We start from the raw sequence: 27,970 nt of genomic DNA on the forward strand, positions 1-27,970 counted from the left end.
GACGGGCGGGTAGGGCCATGGCCTCGACAGAGTTGCAGGGGAAGTACCAGAAGCTGGCCCAGGAGTACTCCAAGGTAGACTTCGTGGGCGGGCGCGAGGGTCCCTGGTGCGGGGCCTCAGTGGCCTGGGCGGCGACCTGGCGGGACTGAGGGCCCGGCGGGGGCCGCGAGCTCGGCCCTCCTCTGCGCTCCGCCCCGGGTCCACCATTACCGCGCCCCACCTGCCTCTGCTCCGAGACGCCGGGCGGCGTCTGCAGACATCAGCTGGAGTTTGGTGCTGCCTCCTCGCCAGCTTGGCGGGCTTGGGACCGGGACGCAGGCTTCCGGCGCCGGTGTGGCAGGCGGGGGAGTAGCGGTGTAGGACCGCTTGCTGTCGCCGCTTCCTCAGTTTCCCCGGCCCTTTGAGGGGTGGGGCCGGCCGTTCTCCTTCCCCGGGGGATGCTATGAGTTAGCGAGGGTAGATGGTGTCGCTCGTGCAGACCGCCTCCCCGGGAATGGGTGGTGACAGTGCTTTGGCAGGTTGTGCGGCACGACTTGGGCAGCTGGCGTGCTAGGGCCGACCCTGTCCACCCCTCCTGTCCCTGGGATGGGGCAGAGCACCCAGCAGGTGCTCCGTAGTGTAGAATTCGGCAGCATAGGGACCTGCCTTTTTGTCTAGTGCAGTCAACGTGTTTTAAATGATGGAACTTGGACGGGGGTGGTGCAGTTTCTGGCTAGGGTGTTTCTGCCTTAGGGATATTCTAATGAAGTTACCTAAGAGGAATCTGACATCTTTGGAAATTCATTCAATAATCTCGGCATTCAGGGAGCCAGTCGCTCTGCGTTCAGTGATCCTGACATCTATGGAGCCCACCGGAAAACTTAACCCGCTTTACACAATTCGGAGAAACTGAGGCGCATTTTTTCTCTCCTTATGATTTAATTCAACAAATAATGAGCAAAGTGATAAAATGAATTTTCTTTGAAAGATAAATGTGCATCTAAATATACACACTTAAGTCTTCACCATGGAATAGCAACCTTTGGAAATACTACACTTAGGATAACAGAGCAGTATTAGAAACTCTTGCATATTCGCTTGAAATTGTCTTAGAAGGTATGACAGTGTCAGTGAGGGCAGGTTTCATCCTTTGAAGGAGGAGTTCCTTCTTTGAAAGGGCCAGAAGTTTTAAACAGATCCATATGATGAACTGGGGTGAGTGAAAGATAACGGTGCCCAAATTTGCTTCTATTTTTGGTTGAAAATACTTAATGCAGCTGGGTGTGATGGCGCACACCTATGATCCTAGCACTCTCTGAGGCTGAGGCAGGAGGATTGCTGCGAGTTCGAGGCCAGGTTGGGCTGCGTAAGCAAGGTCAAAGCCAGCTTGCAGTGCATAGTGTGAGACCCTGTCTCCAAAAAGAAACAAAAAAATGTCGTGCCCATAAGCTAAGGGAGTTCAGCCCTCCTCCAGCCTCTGCCCTCCGCCCTTGGGTCCACCCAGTTTCTTCTCTGGAGAGCAAATTAGCTCAAAAGGCAATTCTGAATAGCAAAAGAGCAGATGCTAGGGTTGCAGAGAATGTTCTGAGCTATGGCAGCATTGCTGAAATAATTGTGTAACCTCCCAAAGTAATTTTTTTAAAAAAGGACTTTGATTTTACGTTTTTGGACGTGTGGGCTTGTTCAGCAGATACTTGTACAGCTTCCTGTGCGTCTTCTGCCTGGGTCCCCTGAGCGAAGCAGCTTCAGGAGTCGCCTTTAATTTGCTGTTCTCACATGGTACATAGTTATGATACAGTGTGACAAGTGCTGGTTCAGTGGCAGTGGCGGAGCCAGAGCCCCTCCTAGAGCAAAGGGAAGGAGAAGGCAGTAATTTTCTAGGCAAAGGGAACACTTCTGTTTGCTGACATAAAAGCTCCTTAGGATGGGAGAGAGTGAGAGATGAGGTTGGATGAGGCCATGAAGGGCTGCACGAGTCGAATAACAAGTGTGAGTGCTGGCTTTTGAGTGATGGAGAAATAAAGGGTTTGTTCAGTGGGGGGAGTGGCCTGACTTTTGGGAACAATTCTGGTGAGTGAACCAAGGATGGATTGAAATTGGGAGAGATTGGTGAAAAGAAGGTCAGACAGTAGGCTGTTGGGATAATTTAGGAGAGAATGATTAAGGCTGTGACTTAGGACCAGGAGGAGAGGCTAGATTCTGGAATTATGGTTAAAAATAGCTTGTGTATCTTTTGAGTGTCTGCCTTGTGCCTGGCCCTGTACTTAAGAAAGATGAAGAGTGTATAAAGTACTCATCCCTGGGTCTCAATTCATTATAGAGGAGGACTCAGAATTCACCCGGGAGCTCTGAGAGGAAGGGTCCTGACTGCCAGCGATGGAATGATGGCTTGCAGGAGAGATAGCTGGTTGAAGCAAAGGAGTGTTTTTATTTTTATTTATTTATTTTTTGCGGTACTGGGGATTGAACGCAGGGCTTTACAGCAGAAAAGTAGAAGTGATCCCATGCTGCTTTAAGCTGATGTTTTGGGTTATTACTGAAAATTCCCATTGCATATGGATGGCTAAAAGTGAGGACAAAGGCTAGTTCTTCCCCTAAGGATGAACCGTGAACATCAACCAGGGCATCCATGGGAGGGAAGCCCTGGGAAGGGTGTGCTAAGAGCAGATGCTAGGGAGACTGTGAGAAACCTGTCTACCTCCACTGCTGGCCCTGTAGTTCTCACTGTTTTAATTTGAATATGAAGGGAGTTTTAGAACAGAAGATAGGGGCCAGGGAGATGGCTCAGTGAAAGAAGTGCTTGCCTGGCAAGTGCAGGGACCTGAGTTCAATCCCTGGTTCTGCAAAAAAAAAAAAAAAAAAAACCAGAAGAGAGAGACTGGTTAGGAGATTTCATCCATTCGTTTATCTTTCAATGCTGGGGATCGAACCCAGGGCCTCGTGCTTGCTAGACTCAGTCTCTAATCCTTATCCTCCACCACCCTCCCTGTGCTTTTTATCTTGTCAGCCTACTGGGGCGTTTTCTCCTTGCTGTCTCTGTGCTCTCTGAGCCTGTGCCTACGGGAGGGCTGGGCTCTGCTCATTCCTGTCTGGTGCAGAGCTTGTGGGCTGATAGGGAAGTGTGGTCATATTTAGGGTATTAATGGAAAAAAATCCTACTAATCTAAAAAGGAAGCCTTCCTGTCAGGAGAGAAGCAAACATGCTTCCTAGAACAGGAACGTACAGAATCTTCTTTAGGCAAAGCTCAGTTTATACTCCAGGAAAGGGTTCTTCCCTGCTTCAGAACTGTGGTCATAATCTTTCCTCCTGAGGAGCTAAAACAACAGCAGCAGCAACAGCGACGACAAACCCCAAATAAGAAAGCCACCAGGCCCAAGAAGCTCTGGCAAAGACACTGAGAGAGAGTAGCTGGATAGGAGGTGAAGCGTGGTGGCCAGAGCAGACCAGGGCAAGAGGCAGTTGGATAGCTAAGCCAGCGTGAGTGGGCAGTGGACGTGCAGATGGAGCCTCTGCAGACCTGAGTGAGAGTCAGGCCGAGTCGTGCGGAGGCAGGCCGAGGGTGCGCAGAGGCTGGCTTCCAGAGGGTTTTGAAGTTAGTAAGTGAAGATGTCAGCTGCCTCCTGAGACACAAGAGGTGAATCAGGGCCTCAGGTAATGGTTTCTAGGTTACTGGTTTCTTGTTTGCCGTTGCTTCTACCACCTGTTCTGCATCTGCTGCTCTACCATATCACGTTGTGAAGAGGAGTAAGATGCGCTCCAGTCCTGCTCGTTTGACCTCAGCCTCCTTCAGGAGCACTTTGGTCTGGCACTGGTGTGTGTGAGCAATCTGCACGACCTTCCCACTGTTTGCCTTGCCCTGGTTCTTTGCTTTTCCATGTGGGCCTTGGACACTCATCATGAACATCATCTGGGCCAGATTAGAGATGCAGACTCTTACAGCCACCCTGGGCCTACTTATATGAGCTAGTAGTGGGCTTGTCCCAAACTTCTGATTTGGACACACACCATGTTAGTAAGTAAGCCTTGTGGTACTGTGACAGAATTCCGGCAGCAGCTCACTTAGGGGAGTGTTGGAAATTCCCAGTCCAGATGGTGTAGTGCAGGCTCAGGGAGGGAGGGACACACACGCCCCCGCCTGCTAGCGATGCCTGGTGAGCAGCAGCAGGAGTGCAGAGGGAGCAAGGGCTGCAGACATCTCATGCCAGGCGCAGACACCCACACCTCTCAGACTCTTCTTCAAGGTGCACCCCAGGGCCCCCGGGACCCCCACTACATCCCGCCTCCTGAAGAGGTCCACGGCAGCTCCAGGATGACTGCCCGAGGGACAGCACAGGACCTTGTAGGATGCTTATCATCTAAACCATGGCTCACACTAAAGTTTGAGGATCATTGTTTGAAGAATATACGATAAAGAGCTTTTGTTCACATAAAGATGCCATTTTGTTGTTTTGGTAGCTAGTGCCTGTTAATATTGCATGATCATGGGGTTTATTTGGGGGAGTTGTGGATCCACTTGACATAGCTTTTTTTTTTTTTTTTTTTTATATTTTCTTTTTTTTTTTTTTTTTTTGGCGGTACTGGGGATCAAACTTGGGACATTGTGCTTACCAGGCAAGTGCTTATGCTGCTGAGCGCTCTCCACAGCCTCTTGCTCACATAAAGATAAAAGCTTGTTTAAAGCTCTTTTTGAGGTAGTTTTAAAAGCCCAGTGTGAAAGCGCAACACCAATTTTTTGCACAGTAGTTTTCTTTACAGTTGATACCTCTTGGTTATGAAGGAGAGTGTTGCTGGAACCCTTCATACTCACACTCTGAGTACAGAGCTCCCTGTACCAGGAAAGGGCAGTTCTGATCTGTTTGCTGTCCGCGCAGTGAGGCCTGGCACACCCTGACTCATCACTCCCTGCTGTACAAGAAACAGGCTCAGGAAGTGGACTGGCGAGAATCGAGTATTGGACTTTTTTTTCCCTGACCTTCCTATGTGAGATTCACTACTAGAGTTGGATTGGAAAACAGCTTTGTGTTAGTACTATCCGGTGGAACTTTCCACAACGAAAATGTCCTTTGTGCTGCCCGGCAGGCTAACCATTATCCTCTGTGGTAACTGAGCACTCCAAGTGAGACTTGTACAGCTGAGGGTGGAATTTTAGACTTTAATTTTAGATAAGTTAAATTTAAGTGGTCACATGTGGCAGTTCACTGCCTGTCGGGCAGTCCTGCCTATCGACCCAGAGCAGTGTTATCCCAAGTGTAAATGTGAAGCCTTCTCTAAGGTGCAGAATCAGGCTCAGTCCGTCGGTCTCGGGTGAGGCCGAGACTGTATTCAGGCTGTCTACAGGCCACACTTGAATGACAAGGCCTTAGAAAGACCCGGATGGCCTAGTCTGTCCACTCACTGCCAGGGCTGGGACTGCAAGGCTGGGGCTGGGGTCTGCCCTAGTGAGTTCCTGGATGAGAGCAAGAGTAGGAGAAGGATTCCATTTGAGGGCAAGTCTGCGAACCTTTTCCTGTTCCAGAGGTTAAAAAAACACCCAAACCTAGCCACTTGTACAGGGCATGTGTCCTGTATGTATGTTACCCCCTTTCTGGGGTAGGAGCAGGTAAATAGGCAGAGAGAAAGATCAGGTGGCTTGCCCAGCCCCTCAGTGTATTCAAAAGGGAAAGAGGCTTCGGGATCATCCAGGCCAAACCTGGCACCTGGGCTTTGCCTGTGATGCTGGTGTGGTGAAGCCTAGGCCTGGCTGCTGCATGGGTGACTTTGTAAGAGAAGCTGTCTGTTTTAATGGCTCATTTTGCTGTCTGTTTTAATGGCTCATTCAATGGGTGAAAAGTGTGTAGCTGCCAAAATGTCATTGCATGGAAACAGCCATGTGAAGGATGGTGGCTCTGTCAGCACTTGGGAAACAGGCAGGAGGATCCTGAGTTTGAGGCCAACCTGGGCCAACCAAGATATGCTGAGACTTTGTCTCAAAGCAAACAAAGCAGAAGGTGGTTTCAGCTTAGGTGAGGAAACTTGTGTAAGTGGTCCATCTCTCTTTCCCCAGTCTTTCTAGTTTGTGCTTGAAGGTCATAAATGCCTGATGTTGCATCTGTTTCCCATTGGAGACTGTCAGGGTCCCCACAAGAGGGCCCAGCTGGCTTACTGTCACTTTCTGTGCTCCTGAAGAAACAGCTGTCTGGTGGACCTGACTCAGGCTGGGTGCTTCCAGACCCAGTTACTCAGGGCAGACCTGGCCCTGAATAGTAGAGTTAGGCCCAGGACTTGTGAGGGTTCGTGGCATCCACTAGACCCAGTGGTTCTGATTATTGGAGAATGGTCTTAGAAAAGAATTTTGATGAGGATAGGTCTCTGATAATTATGTAATACATTGCATTTGACTACCTTTTTTGATAGAAAAAACCTTTAATGTCCTGCAACATTAAATACCTTTCATATACAAGATGTAATTTTATTAGATAAGAATTTATTGAGCACTTCCTCTGTCCACAGCATTGTTCTTTCCTTGTAAGCAGGAAGTACACGCAAGTAGTAGTCTCCATCGTGAGGAACAGTTTGAATTGGCAGGTGCAAGCTGAACAGAAACTGCGTTAGTAAATGTAAATCGTACAACTTTAAGACTGGACAGTGTGGCAAGAGTGAGGAAGGAACTGCCAAGCAAGTCCATGGTGGGCCACAGGGTGCTCAGGGAAGAGGGAGGAGGTGGGGTAGCAGCGGGGAGGTGGCTTGTCGGGAACACTGGGGCTCTGTTGGCCCAGTGAGGATGGGCCATGCTGCCAAATGAGCGAGTCAGATGTTGCACCAGCAGCCCACAGTGAGGTTTAAAGGACCAAGAAGGGCTCCGTGGTGCTATCCTATCAGGACAGGGGACTTGGGTCCAGTGGGATTTCTCTGTGACAGGAAACCCAGGGCAGTGGGAGTTTCAGTTCTTGGCCTTCCACTGTGCGTTGGGTGTCTGGTGACCACCAGGGCTGATGCTGTGCCCAGTGCCAGAGAGCATGAGGTTGCGTTGAGTGACCTGTGTGGGCCAGGGGGTGGTGGCGAGGCTGACAGCAGAGAAGCTGGCAGGAGAGCAGGCCAGGCTCACTGATGTGTTGTGCCTGCCGGTGAGGCTTAAAGGGACACGAATTTCAGGTGACCTGTGAGGTGTCTAAAGAGACCTTTTGGGAAGCAGTCAGTTTAGAAGCAGAGGCTAAATGTCATTTATTGAAAGTTTCCTTTTGCTCTTTGGTTTACTGTTAGTAACCTTCAGTGTTGTTTAGAAATTAAAGGTGAAGTCATTTTATTTTTCAAATTGCTGTGGTTCTGATCATCCAGTAAGGGCTCAATTTGTAGACTTCACATGTCATCCTTAGTCTTTAAAGCAATCATGCCAAGCTCTAAATACTGCACAGAGCAGACACACAACCCAGAATAGATCAAAATTAGGACAAGGGTGTGAAGTGACACCTAGGCAGTGAAGTATTGCCATCTTTTGATACCCTGAACTTGGAAGTACAGTTCTGCTGTCCGGGAAATGTATGTGTTTGTTGGTAGTGCTTAGAGGTAGAATACTGTGTAGTGGAAATTGCTATTAAGCTGGTATTTCCCTCTTTTGACTTCTTAGAACAGATTTTGCCAAGCTTTTTCTATAGAGTCAAATAGTAACTATTTTGGCCAGTTTATCTACTCCTGTTTTCTGTTGCATGCAGTGTGTAAGTAAATGAATGTGGCTGTGTTCCAGTTAAAGTTTGAAGCTAGTCACAGGCCAGTTTGGCCCATAGACCTTAGTCTGCCAACTTCGTTTCTAGAGGATTTAAAGCCCCTACTTTTCTTTTGCTTTAAGATCAGGAGGGACCAGTGAAATAGCTCAGTTATAAAGTACCTGCTTAGGCAAACTTAGGAAAGTGCAGGGACCATGGTTTGATCCCCAGCACCACGTGCTGCGCCAGACCTGCCCCTAGGGCAGGCTGACTTGGCCACAGAGTCTGGGCATAGTGGTGCACACCTGTAATCCCAGCACTGGGGAGGCTGAAACAGGAGGATCACCAGAAGTCCGAGCTGTGCATTAAGACCCTGCAACTACCAAATACATTAAAAAAAAAAACCAAAAAACAAAAAACCAGGAAATACTAATTTTGCTAGTATCTGTTAATATTTTTGCTTCCCATTTAAATTGTAAGTTGTTCTCGCTCCTGTATCATTTAGCTGTACACCAGGCAGATTATAAAAAATACACCTGTTGTCCCTCTGACTCCATTCCAAGAGCTGTTTCCCCTTCTGGAACCCAGTGTGAAGTGCTGTGACACATCTCTTATCTGGGTCTCTTAACAGCCCAGACAGAGGAAGATAGGATAGGTGTGTCCAGCCCTGTCTAGACCATGTGGCTGAGGCTGGGAAGGGGAAGAGAATGTCTTTTTTGTATAGTCAGTGAACGACAAAGAGTTGGATCTGTTTTCCCTTGTACTAGTGAGCTGTGACCTTTAATTTTCTGAAAACAGAAAATGCTTACCTTTTAATCTTCTTGTCTTAGTGTCTGTAGTTTTCTCCTGAGTTTTAACTGTTCAGTTTTAAGGTTCAGCACTCAGATATTCCTTCTCTTTTGGCCCAGAGGATCATTTCTGTTCCTCTTGATATGTACAGCGTCTCTGTGCTGAGAACACTTTGTTCATATGTAGAAGTGGATTTTACCTGCTCCAACTCTGCTAGTGGTGGTTAGACAGATGCATATATAAGCAAAAATTCACCAAGGTGCAGCATGTCTTATTTGTGTACTTTAAAATTATGTCAAGTTTTTTATTTTGCGGGGCTGGAGCTGCATATGGTGCTGGGGATTGAACCACAGTCTCTGCACTTGCCTAAGGCGATTTAGCCTGCTGAGCTATTTCGCTGGCCCCCAAGTTTTAAGAATTAACTGGAAAAAGCTTAAATTGTCTCTGTCTTTTTCCTTTTGGCAGGCTTGCCCTCCTCCCCACTCCCCACTCCCCACTCACTGAAGGTCATTGAGATGCTTGCTTCATAGGATTGAGAGGCCAGCCCGGCAGTTCATGAAAGCCATCTGGGCATTTGTGTGGTCTGTGATTACACCAGTGGAAGTGGGTGCTGGCAGTTTTTAAATTGATCCTGCTGCCAAGCCCTGTGTTCTGAGGCCCTTGTGTGCGATGACATTTGCAGGTATGCCATTAGGCACAGTATTCTGCTAGGCATGTTGATGCTCCACATTTTGATTTTTGTATAATTTTTTGTCCCTACTGTGTTCAGAGTATTTTATAAATGAACAGGATGCTAGAATTTCAAGGAAGATGGCACATATACCCTGTTATTTGTTGCATTGCTTTTTATTGAGTTATATGACTTGGTTTATATAAAGAATGATACATTAAAAGTCAGCTGACAGCCGCCGTGATAGCTCAGCAGACTAAGCGCTGCTCAGCAAGCGCAGGGACCCGGGTTTGATCCCTGGCACCACATGCCATGCCGGTCCCGCCCCTGGGTGCACCGAGCTGGCCACTGAGACCTGGTATGGTGGCACCTGCCTGTAATCCCAGTGCTGGGGAGGCTGAAACAGGAGGATCACTATGAGTCTGAGCTGTGTGATGAGACCCTGCACCAAATACATGAAATAAAATAAATAAATGTCAGGTGACACCAAGTGAAGTTCTTTCTCTCACAGAGTGCTCCTTCCTTTGGGAGTGAGTCTGTAGGGAACAGCAACAGCTACTCAGGTAATCACGCTTCTCTTTGCCTGGATTTCCCTGGAGGCGAGATGGGGCGTACCACAGTCAGGGGACTCCCCAAGAGCATGTACAAATAAAAATAAGGTTTCTCTTTTTAAAAATGTTGGGAGATTCTTCACCTTGTTTTGCTGCTGCTTAGTTTGTCATTGAGGAACACAGCATGTGTGTCTTAACTTGTAAACGGGCAGGTAGTGAGCCAGTGTGAGCTGCATGCTGAGACCCTGTCTCAGAAGCAGTTATTTACTTCTCTTTTGGGCAAATATTTTTTGTTGTCATTCATATGACAAATATATGAGTAAATAGGAAGATATTTACTCAGTGTAATTATAAAATGTATAAAATATTCTATAAAATAATGGTTAGTAATTTCCTTGCTGTGATTGTTTTATATTAAACTAATTGTTGCTTTCTCTGTTTTTAGCTCCGGGCTCAGAATCAGGTCCTTAAAAAAGGTGTTGTGGATGAACAAGCAAATTCTGCTGCTTTAAAGGTATATAGTGGGGTCTTGTGCAATGAAGATTACCTTAGGGTTTGGTGACAGTCCCAGTGAACAAGTCAGCTGGTTTTCAGGGCTAAAGTCTCAGCTCTGACGCCAGTGCCCTGAGTGTAGGGGAGGGTAGTGCTGTCTGTGTTTAACTTTCTTACTTGCTTAGGTATGGAGATTATAATTTTTATTTCCTCAACTACAAATTACAAAAAAAGTAACTTTATGTAATGTATTTCTTCTCTACCTCATGTCATGTGTTTGGCCTAATCTATTTGAACCAAGAAGGCCTGGGCCCCTCCACTCGGCAATGTGAGCACCTCTGCCATAGTCACGTTGGAACCCCATTGTTTACAGAATTTGGGGCTCTGATCTTGCCTGTATTGCGCTGTTTCACAGTGATTACCTGTGTTCTGAATACTGTTTGAGTGATACATTTTACCATCAGCACCATTGTTCACCAAGGAGAGAAATGTGATGGAGTGAAGGGATTTGCTTCTACCTTATTCTCATAGGCGTGTGGTAAATGCTGCTTAGTGATATTTTTAAATGGCTAAATTGATTCCAGTGTATATTATTCTTCCAGGCTTCAGTTAAGTATCCTGCTGGCCTCATGCTTCAGCTATCTCTCCTCTCTTGGCCCAAGAGGGGGTTAGTTAGGACTCCTCTGCTCTTAGTGGAGTAGTCCTCAGCTGTGACAGGTCCTGCTGGCTCCCTTCAGGTGGCCGAGACCCAGAAAGATGTCCTGTCACTCAGCCAATGTTGGCTGACGCTCTGGAGAGATGTCGCTGTGAGAGAGCCCTCCTCAGTGTTGTCCCTGCAGCCTCCAGGCCGAGCCAGCTCAGGAAGCTGCACCCATGCTACAGATCTTTTATAATAGCCGCTGTGAGATGCAGGGGGCGGGGGGTGGTGGTGAATAAAGGGTTAAGATGCAGTGTTTCCCTGCGCCAGCCCCCCCCCCCCAGGTGTGTACCACAAGTGCACTAGTGCAAAGCACACAGACAGAAAGCCGCAGTCCTTAGAGCTCTGTGCACAGGACTTGGGAGGCACAGAGGAAGTAGTCATTATCTTTCCGTTAATGTTTGACACCTGTTACTGGGAAAGTAGCCCCTTGCCTGTTGGAGTGGCTGCTCTGTTGTTTGACAACCTGTGTTGCTCGTTGGCTCTGACTGTGTGGTGGCAGCGCCTTCCTGCATTGGCCGTGGGAGTGATGGTGACCACTGGGCCATCTGCGCCCCGCCCACTCAGTGCCAGGCATTGTGCTGTGTGCACTGTAGCCATTATCTGAGGAGGTGTCCACGCTGCTCTGTGGGAATTAGTGATACCCTCATGGTCCCTAGCTGAGGAGCTGGAGTTTACAGAGAGGCCTGATGGAGAACTACTGAAATTAACCATTGGTAGGGAAGAAAGCATTAGTCATCTAGTTGTAACTCATAACAAAGTAGTGACTTTTTATTATCCGTTACAATGGCCATTGTAGTCAAAGTACACTGACAGTTGCCCGTTGGCTAGCAAAAATATTTGATCACAGGGGGCTTTTCCATTTTGGCTTTGCCTCTTTAGTCAGTTGCTGGGCATGGTACATATTCATTGATTTGTGTAGTCTAGACTGACCTTGAACTCATGGTGATCCTCCTGCCTCCCCTGAGTGCTGGGATTATGGGCATCCACCACCATGCTTGGCCGAAAATGCAGCTTTATGCATTAGGAGCGTATTGTTCCGCCCCAAAGTCGCTGCTTGAGCATGCAAACCCAGCAGCATCGGTAGACTACAGAAGTCAGCCTGCAGTCCTTAGTTGCTGTTTGAACCTAGTGAAGTCATCTTCTCATTAAAATCTGGCTTCTTAGCTTTCTAGTTGTTTCAGTGAAAGTCATGAAAGTGGTTCTTCAAGTATACAGTAGTGTGTGGCCATCTGTGTTTGATTATCAGTGGACAGGCCAGAAATATCAGAACATCTAAGTGAAATGCAGTTAGAAGAGTTTGTTTTTGTTTCCTGGTACTGGAGATTGAACCTGGGGCCTTCACACTGAGCCAGGGCCGCAGGCTTTTTAAACACTTTTGGAGACAGGGTTATGCAAGTTCACTACACCGCCCAGGCTGGCTCAAGCTTGCATTGTCCCTCTCCAGCCCCGGAGAGCACCATGATGCCGGCGTGTGCTGCCACGCCTGTGTAAGAGCATGCTTTTAAAAATCGGATGAAACTAAGTATTTCTCCTTAGATTCCCATTTTCTTAGCACACTATAGTAGACATGATGCAAATTGGTCAGCAAACAGTGTGTTTTTAGATTTTGTTTCTATTTTAACTTAATTTTTTTTTTTTTTTTTTTTTTTTTCAGAACTGGGTATTAAACTCAGACCCTTGTGCTTGCCAGGGAAGCACTTACTCTACTGAGCCATCTCCCTGGCCCTATTTTAACTTAGTTTTAAGGTGAATTGATGTAGATAGGGGTGTGTGTGTGTGTGTGTGTGTGTGTGTGTGTGTGTATTTGAGACAGGGTCTTGCTACATACTGCAGGTAGGCTTTGGACTTGCTATGTAGCCTGGGCTGGGCTTGAACTTGGCATCGTCTTGCCTCAGCCTCATGAAAGCTATGAAAATGTTTTTGTGTAATCATGAAACTGATTTTTATCTTTGACAGATTTAAATAAAGTTTGTAAAAAGTGGCTTCATTTTAGGCTAGGGTGTATAGCTCAGCGGTGCGGCACTTCCCTAGCATGTAAGGTCCTAGGTTAGGATCAATCCCTAGCATCACAAAAAGCAAAAAGAAAACTTTATTTTGATGGATTTAAATTCAGAGGATTTATTGAAAAAAAGAAATATCAAGGTATTTTTTCCTCTTTTTGCTTACTGAAGGGTATCATTAGTAAATCTGAGGGGGCTGAGGAGACAGCTCAGTAGAATAAGCGCTTCCCTGGCAAGTACAAGGGCCTGAGTTCAATCCCCAGTTCTGGGAAAAAAAAAAAATTAGTAAATCTGAGGTTCTATCATGAGTAAATTAGATTTTTAAATTTAATTATTTTTTAATAGTACTGGGGGCTGAGTCCAGGGCTTTTGCATTGAATTTCACCCACAGCCTTTTATTTACTTTTTATTTTCCTTTTTGATCTTGCCAAGTCACTGCATGCCCAGGTTGGGCTTGAATTGAGGTCCTCCTCAACCTCCTGGCGTGCTGAGGTCGTGCTGTGCACTGTGACGCCTGGCCGATTTGTAGACTTGTGTCTCTTTGCTGTCTGCTGTAGAATTAATATCTCATTTGGGGTATTTTACTTTAAATTGTTGTCAACTTGTTAAAAACAAAAACTGAAATGATAATGCAATTTGAATTCTCTAAAGTGAGGTTTGGTTATGCTTTGGTGAAACAAAGGTCATTTTTTCTTATTTCTAAACCTCAAGGCTAATCTGTGAAGAATGATCTGTTTTCACTTCTGTATAGGAACAGCTGAAAATGAAGGATCAGTCACTGAGGAAACTACAACAGGAAATGGACAGTTTGACATTTCGAAATCTACAGCTTGCCAAGAGGGTGGAACTGCTTCAAGATGAGCTAGCGCTGAGTGAGCCTCGAGGCAAGAAGAACAAGGTTGGTTCCACAGGGCCAGTGTGGCCTCGGGCGGGGCCGCAGCGGTGGAGCAGGCTGCCTCCAGTGTGTCTCCTGCTCTAGGACCATATCTGGGCGGCGAGTCGGGAAGGCAGATGTTGCTTTTAACACATGCCAAATGTCAGGGGCACAGGGGCATATTCACGCAGAAGCCGCTGATAAGGAATTAGCTCTGACATGCACTTGGTTGCTCCAGTGGCTGAGAAGTCTGTGGAATGCCTCATATTGTTCAAATGCAAATACCATTTAAGAAGTTATACCCGGGGGCTGGTGAGATGGCTCAGTGGTCTAAAGCACCTACTTAGAATAAGCTTAGCAAATCACTGGGACCACGGTTCAATCCCCCAGCACCACATGCCAGCCAGCCCCGCCCCCTGGTGGGCTGAGCTGGCCACACACACACACACAAATAAAGTTTAAAAAAAAACAAAAAACAAAAGAAGTTATACCAGGCTGCCATTGACCTAAGTTGGGACAAACAAAATGAGAGATAGTGTCAAGTTATCCATGTATGTGAAAGTAACAGTAGAAACACCCATAGGTTTCAGGTTAGGTTTGTAGTTTACTTCTGTGTATTTGCTTAGTGTTTATTCTTATGAGGCTAGTGTAGTATGCTTTTCTGGAGATTTAAAAATAAATGTTTTCTTTTTTTTTTTTTAATATGGTAAGGCAAGAGTTTATGCTCTGAGACAGACACTTTGGTGGTTAAGTTGCTTCTTGGTGGGGCTGGGGTATGGCTTACTGCTGCGGTCTCTGAGGCGAGTGTGGGCGGCGCCATGCCCTACAAACCTCTAAGCACAGGGTACCTGGCGGGGCGCAGCGTGTGTGCAGAGGGCATTGCGCAGGCCCCAGAGTTTCTCCCTGGCCTGAAAGCCTTGTCTGATAATTAGAAACCTGTGTCTTGGGCAGCTTTTTAGTTAATTAATTATTATATATTTGATATAGGGACTCACTACGCAGCTCGGACTCAGTGATCCTCCTGTTTTCAGCCTCCCCGGCGCTGGGATTACAGGGGTGCACCACCACTCCCAGACTTGGTGGCTGGCTCAGTGCGCCTGGGAGTGGGGCTGGTGTGGCATCTGGTGCCAGGGATTGAACCCTGGTCCCTGCACTTGCCTAAGCAGGCGCTTGTCCCCTGAGCTATCTCGCTGCCCCTAGGTCTATTTAGTGAAGGCATGGGTAACTCATACGGATTTGTTTCAATTAAAGTTTTCCAAATTTGGAAACACTGAAGACCCCATACAGGTCATTCCATAGTGTTCCTGTTGCATCTCTTGTTCACACATCAGGGTGGTTAAGGTTTTTGTTTTAATTTTATGTAGCTGTTCGTCTTCATAGGGCCTTCAGTCCCTGACTTGCATGAAGTCAGCAGGTGACTTCATTTTAATTGAAGATACAGAAAAGGCAGGGGCAGGGTGGTGACCAATGTCTGAACACAGCCCCATTGTTAGTGTGTCCCTGGAAGAGTCTCAGTTGGATGGATTACAGGAGGACAAATGTGCATTATTAGAGCTTTTAGAGAGTGGCATTCTTCTAATATAAAAAGCTAATATTGCAGCAAAGCAAAAGTAAGGGGTTTCTCATAATGTTTGAACTTTTTGTGTGTTTATAGTAGTTTTATTTTACATTTTTTTTTAAATTTGGAAGTCCAGATGAAATTCTGTATAAAATTATCTCTGTGAATGCTGTTATATCTAATTTCTTAAAGGAGTTTAACAACTCTGCCTTACAGAATTATTAAAACTCCGATTTTCCAAACCAAAAGATCAAATTAAAATGATATTCATTAGTATATTTACATTGCTGGTTTCCTGAGTCTGTTGTGTCTTCCAAAAGATTTCTGAATTCACCTGCAAAAAATAATGACCTCACCTTTTTCCTTCTCTGTCTTTGCTGTGTCTCTAAGCTTTCCACCCTTTGCAACATTTACAGTTCCGCTTTGTGTCCGTAGAAAAGTTCAGTGCTGGACCGTGTGCCTTCCTCAGGGTTGTCTGAGAGTGCTGGATGCGCAGAGGAGCCTGCTGCTACAGCGTTAGAGCGTCTGTGCACCCTCGCGTGTGTCTCTAGAGGATGGAAGTGGTGTGGACCTAACTTGTTCTTTCCATCAGAAAAGCGGGGACTCTTCTTCCCAGCTGAGTCAAGAGCAGAAGAGCGTCTTTGATGAAGATCTGCAGAAGAAGATAGAAGAGAACGAGCGGTTGCACATACAGGTGGGGAGAGCTTTCAGTTTTCTTCATGTCAGTTCTTAAATGGGTGACGTGGTCTAGAAGGCAGAAAAGGCCAGTCAGGCGGAGTGCTTCGTGGCCGGGCTTTACCGTCTCCTGTGTTGGCGTGTATGTCAGAGTCATCTGTTCGCTCTTGGATCTCGTACACATCTTTGAAGTGTATGCGTTTTCAGTGAACAGCAGGGTAGCTTCGTAACTTAATTCAAAAATATACTTTATGGTATATATTCATTTTATGCAGGAAGTGGTAAATATATAAAATATAGAACTTTTATGTTATATATTCATTTTACACAGGCTCACTGAGGTGGGGCCTTGTCCATAAGTAGGATTTGCTTTTTAATGTATTAATGTTGGTTTTTATCAGCACGCCTCTTCGGCCGTACGGTCCGCAAGAGTGTAGACCAGGTATGTTTTGTATACCCAGCTCCTAGGCAGAGCCTACCTTAGGACAGTCACTCAAATTTCATGCAGTGTTGAAAAGTTAATACATTGAGCAGCACTGCCCCATGGCAGTTGGAGTGCTGTACACCACCGAGCATATCGTAGTGTGTCAGTTTACCTCCTGGCTTTGTGCTTTTTTTTATCAAATGGTGGGAGATTAATATGCATTAATTTTTAGTCTTTGAAAAATTTTTAAAAGGTGAACTTTTGACCTCTGTGTTTTTGTGTCCAAGTATTACTAATTTTTAATTAGTATTACATTCTCATTAAGGGAACAAGCTTTGCCTGTTTGGGGAATAACACTTATTTGATTATTTCATTGTGGAAATCAGTTGAGTAGATGAGCTACACCCTGATCGGTTGAGTACTAGGTGTGCCGAAAAGCATTTGAAGTACAGTAGAGATTCATGAGATGACGAGGAAGGAGGTGCAGGCTCTGGAGTAAGTTACCTGTGTTTAAATCTCATTATTGTGGCCTTTGAACTCTGAGATCAGTTATGTAATGCTTTCAGGCTTCAGGTTCCACATTGTGAAGGAGAGATCTGAGTAGTACTGCCCCTGTCAGCACTGGCCGGGCATGCCTGTAATCCTGGCACTTGGATGAAGCAGGAGAGTGACAAGTACAAGACCCACCTGGGCTACCCAGTGAGACCTGACTCAAAAACTAGAAAGCCTAGGGGTATAGCTGAGTGTTAAGGACCCTGGTTTCAATTGCCATACTGTCAAAAGAAAGAAAAAGAAGTCCTCCACCTAGGAAGGTGGAAGGAGATCAGGCCTGGTGGGTTTTGCACAGTGAATGTGTGGAGCTGTAGGGAAGTCTCCACCATTGTTTCTCAGGTACGTGGATTTGGGTATTTCAAAGAGCAGACAGATGGCCCAGGAGATAGCTTGGCAGTCTGTAAGCGCCCACCTGCCAAGTGCAAGGGCCCAGGTAAGATCCCCAGTACTGCATGCTGTGCCAGCCCTGAAACTGGGCCTGGTGGCACACACCTATAACCTCTACGCTGGGAAGGCTGAGACAGGAGGATCACTGAGTCTAAACTGTGTAGTGAGACCCTGCATCAAATAAATAAATTAATAACATAAAAAACAATTAAGAAAAGGAAGAGCAGACAGCTTTGTCTTTTCAGTTTTTCGAAGCTGATGAGCAGCACAAGCATGTGGAAGCGGAGCTGAGGAGTCGACTGGCTGCCCTGGAAACAGAAGCGGCCCAACACCAAGCTGTGGTTGATGGCCTGACCCGGAAGTACATGGAAACCATTGAGAAGCTGCAGAATGACAAGGCTAAGCTGGAAGTAAGGCCCTGGTGTGGCTGTGTGTCATTAACGTGCAGCGCCGATGTGTGCGAACTGCGGGGCCACGTGGGCTGCTGCCTGAGTGTCACCAGGTGTGCCCCTCTCTGTCTCTCGCCTCAGTAGCTGATTTTCTTTTCCTCAGGTGAAGTCTCAGGCTCTAGAAAAGGAGGCCAAGGACTGTCGACTCCGGACAGAAGAATGGTACGTGGAAATGTGGATTCTGGGGGCTCTCTGACCATTTTAGTCCATCTGGGCAATAAGCTTGTTGATTGGTGCTGCCCTCACCCAGGATGGGGGCCCTGAAGTGAGAACCTGAAGCCTGGATTTTAGTTTTCAACCCATCCTCGCTGCGTAGCATCTGAGCCTAGGAGGTGGGGGAGTGGGTCACCTCCAGGGTTCTCGTCACCTTTCTGCGGCTCTGCACGCCTGGTAGGGTGGCTTCCATGTTAGTCCTGGCCAGCAGGTGGTTTAGGGATGGAGTGTTCTGGGGCTCCCTCCAGAGCACTGGTACTTTCTGTGTCAGGCCCTGAAGAAAAGGGCCTCCGGGCAGCCCTGGATAGGCAAGCTAAATTGTACTCCTTTCACCAAGCTTTGTATGCACATTTTGAGCGGAACAGGTCATGTGATTTAAATTAGGGATTACTAATTTTGTTTTTTGAGACAAGGTCTTGCTGTATAGTCCAAGCTGGCCTTGAATTTACTGTGTAGACACCCAGGCTGGTGATCCTTTTGCCTCAGCCTCCCAAGTGCTAGAATTGCAGGCGTGTGTTGCACCATGCCTGGCTGAGATTACTGATTCTTAAAGTACTACTTACAGTATATGCAAACATCATCCTCTAATGTTGATTTGGCCTTTTAAAGTTTTAGTAGGATCAAAGAGATTAATTTCTTCATTTCGGTTACATTAATAGAAATACATGATTTCTTCTATGTGTGCCTGTGCTTGTAATTGAATCAAGACAGAAATTATCAGGTTTTGAGCCCCAGGCAACAAAAACAGGTTGAATATTTTAATTTAATTTAATTTAATTTGTGTGTGTGTGTGCAGGATCTCACTACACAGCCCAGACTTGTAGTGATCCTCCTGATCTCTGCCTCCCAAGTGCTGCGGCTTAATATTTTAAAAGTCACTTTATAGTGACACTTGAGTAAACGTGTTATAAAAAGAAAATTTATGATTTGGAGTGGCCATGAGATTACCCTGCACTATGGGAAATGAAGTCAGGGTTGTGTACGATGCTGGCAACATGATAAACTCTTAGAATTCCACAGTGCCCTAGAGTCTCAAGGGCTTTGGAATGCAGGAATGGTGTTCTCTCCTCTTTGCTGTTAGTAGGTGCGTGCCGAGATGTTAGGTGCTGAGCAGAAAGCTGACACCAGCTGATGAGGAAACAAGGGAATGGCTTGCATTCACTGTCTGGTTGGTGATCATGTGGTCTTGTGTTTTTTCTTACAGTCAGTTACAGTTAAAGAATCTTCATGAAGATTTGTCAGGTAGATTAGAGGAATCGTTATCAATCATCAACGAAAAAGTACCCTTTAATGATACAAGTAGGTATCCTGTAAAGTTTTTCATTATTTGCAACTTTAAACCTCTTTCTGGTAGCCAACTGATTAAAATAATTTCTAATCTGTTGGCCAAAAATGAGCCCACAGAGGGTTGCTTTCTTTCTGTTCTTTTAGTTAACTTTGACTCTCCTATTTCATAGATTTTAAGTTATCTGATAATTATTCCAAAGCCAGTCTTCTTGGATAAAACCCATGCAGACAGGTTTTGCTTGTATTTATCCCATCCCAAGGTAGAAGCCAAGTTGCATATAATGTGGTTGTGTGTTTGTACAAGCGAGGCTCTCGTGGTGGTGGGCGGCGCTGGTGGCGTCTGAATCTTTGCCTGGCACTTGGATAGTCAGTCCCCAGTGATCGTGGGATCAGGCTTGGGTAATGATGCGTTTGCTTTATCCCTGGAGTGGGGTGGTAACTTACATACCTAAGAACAATAAAATGAACATTTTTTTAAAAAAACAATACCTTACATGTACAATAGATATCAAATTCATAACCTTTGTTCAAGTCATAGCCTTGAACACAGAGAATAAGTGTTGGAGTTGTTTGTTTGTTTGTTTGAGACAGTCGCACTATGTAGTTCAGGCTAGCTTTGACCTCATTTTGTAGCCCAAGGTGGCCTCCAACTCATGGCAGCTCTGCCTCAGCCTTCTGGTGCTGAGGTGGTAGGTGCGCGCCGCCATGCCTGGCGAATTCGCCTTTCAGCTGATACGCATGTCCTTTTTCTGCAGTCATGACTGAAATTAACTTTTTACTTCCTCTAAATTTTCCTTAGGGAAGATATAGGAAAAAAAGTAGAAAGAGAAGAAGCCACTGGAAAATAGCAATTTGATTTAACACTAAAATGAGGACATGTTATAATTGTATAAAAACCCTAAATTCCCCTTTGGAACAAATGTTTGTAGCATCTACATTAATTTAAATGATCCTTGCATATTTTGATTCTCTGGTTTAAGAACCTTGGCATTTTATTAATCCTCATATAATGTAGTCATTGGGTTTAATAACTTTCTCCTGAACCTCTTGAATTTATCCTCCTTTTCTATTACTGGTTAGTTATTAGTTTGGTTTAAGTCCTTATTGTGTCACATTGTAGGTTACTACTCCAAAATATTTAGATTTTTCTGAGTGCCCAGGTAGCATAGGAGATGCAGAACTTGGCAAGACTGTATCCTCAAGGAACTTATGGTCTGTAGGCAGAGGTAGATGTCGAGATGTCTGGGTAGGAAATGCAAGCTAGAGTGTGCCAGAAAGAAGCCTTGAACAGAGTCTCCTGTCTGCAAGGCAAGGAGCCTCCTGGGCTCAGGGCAAGGAGACTTGAGCCTGGGCTATTAGAGGGCTCGGAAGATCTTGGGAGGAGAAAGAAGAGCCTGGTCCTTTTAGCAAGGCCTGGGAGAAAAAGGAGGTGGTGAAACAGGAAGATGGTGGTACAGGTGACAGAGATTATCTCAATTTCTTTGTTGCTGGGACAAAATACCTGATATGCACAAGTTTAAGGAGGAAAGTTAGCACAGTTTGTAGAGCTTTTGGTCCATAGTCAGCTGGCTTCCAGGCAGGGGCACAGCAGGGAAGGCTTACAGGAGAAACAGTTCATGGTGTGGCAAGCAGAAGGCAGCTCAGCAGCAGCAATCTGTCTTCTCTCTGACCATTTGTATTCCATCTGGGCTCTATGTATTCCATCCTGTTGATTGGTGCTGCCCTCACCAGGATAGGGCTTCCATTATCACCACCCACCTTTAATCCCAGTATCACCTACCCAAATCCAGCATCACAACCTCTAGAACCAGCCACCTCCTAGAAGTCCCACGTATGAGTACATGAGACTTTGAGGGAGTGGGGGCATCTAGACACAGCCATACCAGAAATAAAGGTGCATGTGTGAGTCATAGTGCTTCCTGTCATAGCAAAAACTTGTTGAAGGAACACACCAGGCTGGAGACCAGCTCAAGGCGCCAGGAAGCCTGGTAGAAGAAGGAAGTGTTGAGAGAACACAGCCAATTTAACGGCATTGGAGATGGCTGAGAACAGCCCTGGAGCTGTCAGAATCTGAATGGTGGTGGTGCTCTTCTGGGGAGGGTGTGGGCAGAGGAGAGCAGGCTTGAGTGGCTCAGAGGGGAAATAGGAGTGGAGGTGAAGGTCGTTAAAATGAGGAGGAAGTATGGTCCGGGTGTTAGGAAGCTGTCAGAGGTTACAGCAGCTTCTGGTGCAGAGAGGAGGCTGGGGGATAGGAAGCATCCTGGATAGTTGGGCTCAGTCCCTGGAGCAGTAGTGGACTGCAACAATTTTTAAACAGTGTTGTGTTAGGGAAACTGGTATTTTGGAGGATTAATGTAGTGGCCCCGTGGGTGGTTATATTAGGAGGGAGAATGATTACAGAATGATGATTACATTGTGAGCCTTCCTAAGTAAACTTGATAAGCTCCGAAGACGTATTTGACATGATTTCTCTGACAGGAACACATGGATAGAAAACATCTGTTTTCTTGTCCTGGAATTAAAAAAAAAATTTGGAAAGTATTATTTTATATGAGAAGCCAATGATTTCATATAAATTACATAATTCTCTTGCATTGTGAATGTGGGTTGTTTTTTTTTTTTTTCTTTTTTTAGACAGAGTCTAACTATATACTTCAGGCTGGCCTTGAACTCAGTAGGTAGCCCAGGCTGGCCTCAAACTTGTGGTGGTCCTCCTGCCCCAGCTTCCTGAGTGCTGGGATTATAGGCATGCGCCACCATGCCTGCCTTTGAATATGGTTTTGATCATTTTTAGTTTTCATATAAATCTGATTTTGCTGCAGAGCATTCGTCATTTTGGATTTTAGCTGTTTTTCTGTAAGTGTAAAATGAGAGACCTAATGTACGTTGTTTCTGTTTTGTAGAGTACAGTCAGTATAATGCTCTCAATGTTCCACCCCACAATAGAAGACATCAGGTAAAGGATGAAATTCATATTTTTATGTTTAGCCACATTTATGTCAAACTTTCCAGAAATAAGAATTAGTTGTCTGGGGACATGCTTAATGTACAAATTCATTATTTTATATCATCATATATTTCTTTAAATTGAATAACTTGCTTTTCATTGAATTCATACATATTACAGATTTTCTATGCCTCTTGTCTGGTAGCATTAGAACTGAACTAGAGGATGCATTGCTGTTTTCAGTCAGGCTTTTCTTGTAGGCAGGTGGATCTTGCCTTCAGGGTGGAGGTCAGCGAGGGGGCTGCTCATGTGCTTAGGTGGGCGTGCTGTTAGAGTTGAAGTGTGGCTGGACGTGATGGTGGGGCCTATTATTCCAGCGCTCGGAAGGCTGAGGCAAGAGGGTTGTCATGAGTTAGAGCCCAGCCTGGGCTACATAATGAATTCAAGACCAGCTGGAATTACATAGCCTGTCTGAGTCAATCTATCAATCAACTAAAATAAAAATTCAAATGGGAACAAATGAATTACAAGGTGTGATCACCCTGGAATTCTAGTGTTTTCTCCAGAAGCAGACTTATTAATGTTGACGTAGAATAATAATTTGATGGTTGACTTCAACTGTGTACTTTTCATTTTTAAAGCTGAAGATGCGAGATATTGCCGGGCAGGCCCTGGCTTTTGTTCAGGATCTTGTGACTGCGCTTCTGAACTTCCATACTTACACGGAACAGAGGATCCAGATTTTTCCTGTCGATTCTGCCATAGATACTATATCACCATTGAACCAGAAGGTAAATTTGACTCAGTACTTTTTGTCACCTTGCGCGCGTAGAGAGTTGGTTTTAGACTAGTTCTGTGCATCAGCCAGGAACAGGAGTGGTCAAGAAAAAACTGGAAGCCATAGTCTTTACCCTCAAAGCAAAATACGACAACTGTGGAGTTTTCAGAGTATAAATCCTAGGGAAGAGGCTGGGAGAGCCACTTGTGAGTGTGAGGTGCGATAGCCTCAGGGAGGATCTGAGCAGCTCCTAGAGGTGCGGCTAGGAAAGGTTCTTGCAGACCGTCTGGGCCCTGGAGAAGGAAGGTCACACACGAGGGCAAGGTGGGGCTGGTTCCCTGGAGGGAAGGCAGGAGCCCAGTCAGGGCGGGCAGGGAGGAGACAGGAGGGAGAAGCTAGCGCCAGGTCCTGCTGAAGGGGAGCAGATGGCTGTGGCTCCAGAAGGCCTCAAGGCAGCGCAGCGCAGCGCAGGGCAGGCAGGGTATTCACTTTGTGTGCAGGATTGGGCTCCTACAGCCTTTTACCAGGAAGTGACATAATGAAAAGAGCTGTTTTATTAGGAAGGGTGATTCCTGACATTTTCCTGTCACTCTGCGTAGGCTGCTTTCATTAGGCCTATGTACACAGTGAGTCCCCAGCTTACATTCGAGTAGCCAACTTTCACAGGTGTCCTGTGTGACACTCATTTTGTCAGCTTAAGAACAAATCTATCAATAAATGTAATATACCATATTAACAGAGCCAAGGACAAAAATCATATGATCACCCCGGTAGATGAAATAAAAGCTTTTGACAATGTCCAGCACCCATTCATGACAAAAACCCTACAGAAAATTGGAATACATGGTCTTTACGACAATCTGATAAAAGCCATCTATGACAAACCAACAGCCAACATCATTCTAAATAGAGAAAAATGGAAAGCTTTCTTTCTAAAATCAGGAACAAGACAAGGATGTCTAGTGTTTCCACTCTTACTCAACATAGCCATGAAAAACTTTAGCCAGAGCAATAAGACAAGATAAAATAAATACAAGAAATAACAATAGGAAAGGAAGAAACTAAATTATTTGCAAATGACATTATACTTTATGTAGAAGACTCCTAAAACGCCACTAAAAAACTGCTAGATTTAATAAGCAAATTCAATAGCATAGCTGGATACAAAGTCAACACTCAAAAAACAATAGTCTTCCTATACAGGAATACAAACTCACTGAGAGAGAAGTTCGGGAAAGAACACTTTTCACAATAGCATCCCCAAAAATGAAATGCCTAGAGATCAATCTAATAAAGGATGTAAAATACCTCTATATTGAAAACTATAGTACTCTGGAAAAGGACATTGAAGCAGATACCAGAAAATACAAAGATACCACTTGCTTTTGGATAGGAAGAACCAGTATAGTAAAAATGGTCGTACTTCCAAAACTGTTATTGTAACGGCCGGGATTGGAATATTGCCCATGGGACACCAAATTAAAGGTATTACAGAGCCTTTATTAGTCAATGACCAGAGTACTCCCCTTTTCCAAATTGGAAGGCACAAAGGCCCAGTTCTTTGTTCCCTACCTGCATTTATAGTCTCTTGGATGTTATGGCAACTGGGCAGGAATGTGGTGCCTTTTATATCCTTTAGTGCAGGGAGATTGCAGGAATGTGATGCCCCTATATGTCTTACAGGTGTGAGGTTTCGGACAGAGGGATTTATGGCTAAGCATGGGCAAATAGTCTATCTCTTATTGCCCTTAATTGGTCCTGCCTCTCCTTTATCTCTTACATGTTTGTAAAGTTCTGACAGGGCAGGGGAAGGAGGAATGGGATAATTTAGACGAGGCTGCTTATATGTAAATACTTCAGGCAGGGGTCAAACTAAATTGAATTCTGCCTCAGTCTCTTCTACTTCTAAAAGTGAATAGGGTATTATGCTAGATGCCATCCCTTACATTATACAGATTTTGATTAAAATCCAATAACAGATCTCACAGAACTAAAGAAAACAATCCTAAAATTCATCTGGAACTAGAAGAGACCTAGCAAAGGCAAGGTAGTGGGCATCACAATCCCTGACTTGAAATTATACTGTAAGGCTACCGTGATAAAAACAGCATGGTCCTAGTAATGCAGACTTGAAGATGAGTGGAACAGATTAGAAGATGCAGAAATGACTCCAGATGTACTCAGCCACCTTAACTTTGACAAAGGTGCCAAAAAAATTCACTTGAAGCAAGGTAGCTTCTTCAATAAATGGTGCTGGAAAAACTGGCTCTACACATGCTAAAGATTAAAATTGGACCTATATCTTTCACCATGCACTAAATTAAACTTAGAATAGGTCAGAGATTAAAATATAAAGCGGAAATATTGAATCTGCTGGAAGACAGAAAGGTAAACGTCTTGAAGACATTGGTGTAGGCAAGCACCACATAGGAGCTAGCACAAAGAATCAACAACTGGGATCTCATTAAAAAACTTTTGCACAGCAAGAGAAATCACCAGCAGAGTGAAGAGACAACCCACAATGTGGGGAAAATGTTTGCAGCTATTCCTCAGACAAAGGATTACTATTGAGAATGACAAGGACATTTTAAAAATCAGACCTTTTATTCCAAAAATAGGCATCTAAGATGAATAGAAATGGGCATCTAAGATGAATAGAAATGGGCATCTAAGATGAAGAGAAATGGGTATCTAAGATGAATAGAAATGGGCATCTAAGATGAAGAGAAATGGGCATCTAAGATGAAGAGAAATGGGCATCTAAGATGAAGAAATAAAAACAGCAAATACATGCAAATTAAAACAACACTGAGATTCCATCTCACTGCAGAAAGGCTGTTGCCTAAAAGCCAACTGATGAATGCTGGAGGGGCTCTGGCGGGGGAGACCCCTTCTCCATGGTTGGTGGGAGCATAGAATGGTGCAACCACTATAGAAATCAGTGTGGAGGGCCAGCCAAATAGCTCAGTGGATTAAAGCACCTGCAAGCAGGAGCAGGGGCCAGAGGTTCAATCCCCAGGCCTGCCGTGCCGGCCTCTCTCCTGGGGTGCATTGAGACTGGGCATGGTGGTGTGTGCCTGTAATCCAAGCTCTTGGGAGGCTGTAAACAGGCAGATAACTATGAGTCTGATCTAGTAGTGAGATCCTGAACACACTTGTAGATCCTGCCCTAAAATACAGCAAAAAGAAAAAGAAATCAATGTGGAGATTCCTCAGAAAACTAGGATTGGAGGACCCATTTGACCCAGCTATTCCCCTTCGGAGTATTTTCCCAGAAGAATTAAAAACGTCGTACCACAGTGATATATGTGCGCCCGTGTTTAAGGCAGCACAGTATCATAGCTACATCTTGGAAACAACTCAGATTCTTGTTTTTATCTGAGGAACAGATAAAAAAGATGTGGTCTTTTTATACAATGGAGTACTACTGAGCCATAAAAAAGGATAGCCTGGAGACTTTTAGAGGGAAATGGATGCAACTTGAGACCATACTCGTAAGTAAGATAAGTAAACCAGGCACACATGTATAAACATTGCATTTTCTCCCTAATGAGAAAAACTGAAAGAATAAATAAGATCCAAAATGTACAATATTGTAAATTGGGAAGAAACTTTAAAAGGAAAGAGAAACTGTGATGATGGAATGGAGAAAAGGAGAAAAACAAAAAGTCTGGACACACGAGACGAGAGTGACACTGATTTCTCTTAATTCATGGAAAAGAAGGGTTTGTGCTAATGTTGGGACAATTAAATGCTGACATCTTTTTTTCCCTTTATTTTTTATTTTTTATTTATTTTTTATTTTTTTGGTGGAACCGGGGATTGTGACATCTTTTTTTAACTCATTATTAACTACTGAAAATCAATAATTATACAGCATATTAAAAATTGTAGACAAATATTGAAATGTGAAAGATACAAGATGTAGACAGAATGAATTTTAGAAAAATATTTCTAAAATGAATACATAACGAGATTAATAATATATTGCACATTGTAAAATATGATTTACAAACTTAAATGAATATAACAATAAAAATTATCTAAAATAAATATGAAAAATAATAAACATGAAGAAGAGTTTATGGATCAGTCATATAATAGTTCACTCTGTGCCAAAATCAAGAAACTTATATATTCATATAATTAGAATTCTCAAAGTAGAAGGGGGTAGACAATAAATATTTAAAGATTTAAGATTTCTGAATTTAATTAAAATTATAACACCACATTTCCAAGAAAAATGAACCTTTTGCACAAAAGTATGAATAAAATCATACTAAGATACACAAAAATGAAATTGTCCAACACTAATTGTAAAGAAAAGTCATTAAAGCATATACAAGAAAAAACACTAGCTGTGGAAGAACAAAGTTAAGTAGCACCTTATTCCACATTAGGAAAAAAACACCAGCAAGTGGGTAAGATACTGGACTTATCTATTCAAAGGGCTGAAAAGAAAGATGTGTCCTCATTGAATTTTATATTTAGCAAACATACCTTTGAAAACTAAAAGTAAAATATTTTCCAGTTACACAAACTCGAAATACTCTAATGCCTCCAGACATAGCATATAGAAAATAACAGCGACCATAGTCCAGAAGGCAAGAGAAGTGCTGTGTGGCCCTGGATGAAGAAGAAAGAGCTCTCAAAATGGTGCTTATGCAGGACTATGTAAAGTATTAGACGAACCCATTTAAAAGGTCATTGGAGATTTCCACAAAATGGTATCAATCTTACGTCAGGTTATACACATAGTTTTTCATATGTGTGTGTGTCTTTGTGTGTTTGTGTGTGTGTGTGTGTGTATAAAAGGCAAGGAAGAACTAATATAAAGGCATTGGAAAATGGAAATACACTTTTTAAAGTTTCTAATACTAGGAGAAAATATACCATGTCTTATAAGTAGATTGTAAGTAAAAAAAAGTATAAATCATGAAACAAAAATTAAAATTAAGGGGCTGG

At 44.4% G+C, this 27,970-nt stretch overlaps 1 protein-coding gene across 3 annotated transcripts in view; it reads left to right on the forward strand.

Moving 5' to 3' along the window:
* The first annotated feature begins 6 nt into the window (after nucleotides 1-6).
* Nucleotides 7-27,970, forward strand: part of Ppp1r21 (protein phosphatase 1 regulatory subunit 21) — a 68,899-nt gene continuing 40,935 nt past the window's right edge. For all 3 annotated transcript variants that reach the window (XM_023711235.1, XM_023711236.1, XM_023711234.1), the window contains exons 1-9: nucleotides 7-74; nucleotides 10,115-10,183; nucleotides 13,613-13,759; nucleotides 15,886-15,987; nucleotides 17,577-17,741; nucleotides 17,884-17,942; nucleotides 19,198-19,292; nucleotides 22,184-22,236; nucleotides 22,869-23,018. In XM_023711235.1, coding sequence (XP_023567003.1) covers nucleotides 18-74; nucleotides 10,115-10,183; nucleotides 13,613-13,759; nucleotides 15,886-15,987; nucleotides 17,577-17,741; nucleotides 17,884-17,942; nucleotides 19,198-19,292; nucleotides 22,184-22,236; nucleotides 22,869-23,018 — 897 coding nt within the window. In that variant the 5' untranslated portion in view covers nucleotides 7-17. The remainder of the gene's footprint in view (nucleotides 75-10,114; nucleotides 10,184-13,612; nucleotides 13,760-15,885; nucleotides 15,988-17,576; nucleotides 17,742-17,883; nucleotides 17,943-19,197; nucleotides 19,293-22,183; nucleotides 22,237-22,868; nucleotides 23,019-27,970) is intronic.

Source organism: Octodon degus, unplaced genomic scaffold (assembly GCF_000260255.1).
Source record: "Octodon degus isolate 3935 unplaced genomic scaffold, OctDeg1.0 scaffold00020, whole genome shotgun sequence".
In the NCBI taxonomy this organism is placed as follows: Eukaryota; Metazoa; Chordata; class Mammalia; order Rodentia; family Octodontidae; genus Octodon; species Octodon degus.